The sequence below is a fragment of the Fulmarus glacialis genome, unplaced genomic scaffold (genome assembly GCF_000690835.1).
Source record: "Fulmarus glacialis isolate BGI_N327 unplaced genomic scaffold, ASM69083v1 scaffold21508, whole genome shotgun sequence".
NCBI lineage: Eukaryota > Metazoa > Chordata > Aves > Procellariiformes > Procellariidae > Fulmarus > Fulmarus glacialis.
This window is the reverse complement of record NW_009229197.1, coordinates 1-1993: the sequence shown is the minus strand read 5'-3', so window position 1 is coordinate 1993 and position 1993 is coordinate 1. Positions and strand designations below refer to the sequence as shown.

General features: G+C 55.3%; 1 protein-coding gene across 1 annotated transcript; it reads right to left on the bottom strand.

Annotated features, from left to right (window-relative positions):
• Positions 1 to 43: 43 nt before the first annotated feature.
• On the bottom strand, positions 44 to 1990 carry NPC2 (Niemann-Pick disease, type C2; the record flags this gene model as incomplete). The annotated part of the gene is made up of 3 exons (XM_009583772.1): positions 44 to 841; positions 1488 to 1660; positions 1906 to 1990. Coding segments are annotated over 3 exons (345 nt in total), but the record flags the coding sequence as incomplete, so codon positions are not given.
• Between the last annotated feature and the right edge of the window lie 3 nt (positions 1991 to 1993).

The window sequence follows — 1993 nt, the reverse complement described above, 5'->3', positions numbered from 1 at the left end:
AAAGATATTGAACAGGACCGGCCCCAAAGACAATACAAGCAGATTTTGTCTAGCCTTTATTAAAAGGAAGGTTATAAAAAGAGGTTCAGGAGCTCCCAGCAGCTCCAAGTTAGTAGTAGTGCAAACCATTGGTTAGAGAAAGAATCATCCCTGCAGAGACGTCAAATGCCATTTGGCTTTGCATCCACAAAAAGGAAGTTTTCCCAGCTGCAGTCCTGCCGGCTCAAGCAGGGGCCCAGGACAGAGCAGGCTGCCAGCTGGGGGAAAGCCTCCTCTCCTTCCCTCTCCTTCAGCTGCATGGATGCCAAATGCAGGTCCCAGGGGCATCCCGGTTGCGACAGAGCAGGAGAAGCACAGGAGGGTGGATGCAGCCAGTGTTCTGGAAGAGGCACTGAAGGGTTACCAGGTAGCAGCTCAGACACTCGCCAGGTTCATTGCAGAGAAATTCCTTTGTGAGGACAGACAGCTCCATTTCAACAAGTAACGTGCCTCCGCAGAGCAGCTGGAGGACGATGCTCAGTCACTCCTGCAGCAGACACTGCTCTCCCCTGAGCTGCCGTGAGAACACCCCAGGGGGCTCTAAATGGGGTAAAAGCCCTCTGCCCGTGGCTGACCTTGCAGGAACACAGTACTGGCTGCTCAGAGGCTGCAGAGCTCTGAAGGAAGCAGTAAGAAATGCTTATTATATAAAAGAATTTGGTCTGTGTTGTCTTCTGTTTTTCCCCTCCCCGAGCCCTACTAACAGCAGGGCTCCTCAGCCGGTGATCTGAACTGGTATTTTCCAGCAGAACAACATCTGGTCCTGGTCATCCACCAGCTCCCACTTCACAATCAGTTTAATCTGAAAGAGAGAGAAGAGCAGAGGGAAATGAGAGTGTTCAGAAAACTGCAAGGCAAGGACACAGAGGGGGAGTTGTTACTTGTGTGGAGCAAGGAGGTCCTGGGAGCTCTGTGCAAAGAGGACTGAGCTGGGGCATTGCGCCCGCTGCAGTAGGTGGACCACGCTCACGCGGTGGCTCCCGGAGTACTTACATGGATGGAGGGTTCTGCTGTGTGACACAGGAGACCTCCACACACTGCACTTGGATCACTACTCTGAGTAAGCAGAGAGTGGAAACACGCTGCAGCCTTCCAGCTGAACTGCACCCTAGAGCCGAGCACCCCCAGTTTGGGAGCATTTGGCTGAATGCAGCAGGCTCTGCAGGGAGGCTACATAGGAGCCTAGTACAGAACAGGCAGATACTTGGGCAGCTGAAGCCATTTCTCAGCAGCTGGAGCCAGGCTGCATCCTCTGCTGGGTCTGCCCCAAAGTGGGAACTTGAGACAGAGTCATACTGACAGCAGAAGTGCCACCAGATAGTCTGAGGAGTCTTCTAACCTCCTCCCCACCACCACAGGACATGATGTCCTTCCTTAGAGGCAGGTGGTGGGACCATCCCAAGAAGGACGGTAGCTCTGAGGAGCAGATCAGCTGCCTGCTTACTTACACTGGGGTACTCGCTCTTCACAGGGAGTTTATTCAGGTAGCTGTAGGAGTGGCCCTTCTGAATGGGGCACTGGATCCCAGACTTGCATCCGTCAGGCTCAGGAATGGGAAAGGGTATGTCCACGTGCAGCATCTCGCCGTACACCCTCGCTTTGCTGCCCTGACTCTCGATCTCTGCAGAACACAGAGAAGCGTGAGCACAGCACCGGAGCAGAGAACACGTTTCGAACTTATGCCCCCGCCCCCTTGACATACCATAGAGGCCGCAAGAACACAACTAGGGATGCTCTTCTTCCCTGCCCGCTTCCTCCCTCCCAGACCCCTCTCCAGCCCCACTCCTCCCCAAGCAGGGGGACACAGAGGTCATCACCCCCCCCCTGCCCACGCCCCGGCACCCCAGCCGGGGAAGCGATGCTTACTGCTGGCGAAGGTGACGTTGATGCTGTAGGATGTCCCCTTGTGGAGCTGGCAGGGCTGCGTGGGGCAGGGGCTCACGTTCACCTCTTG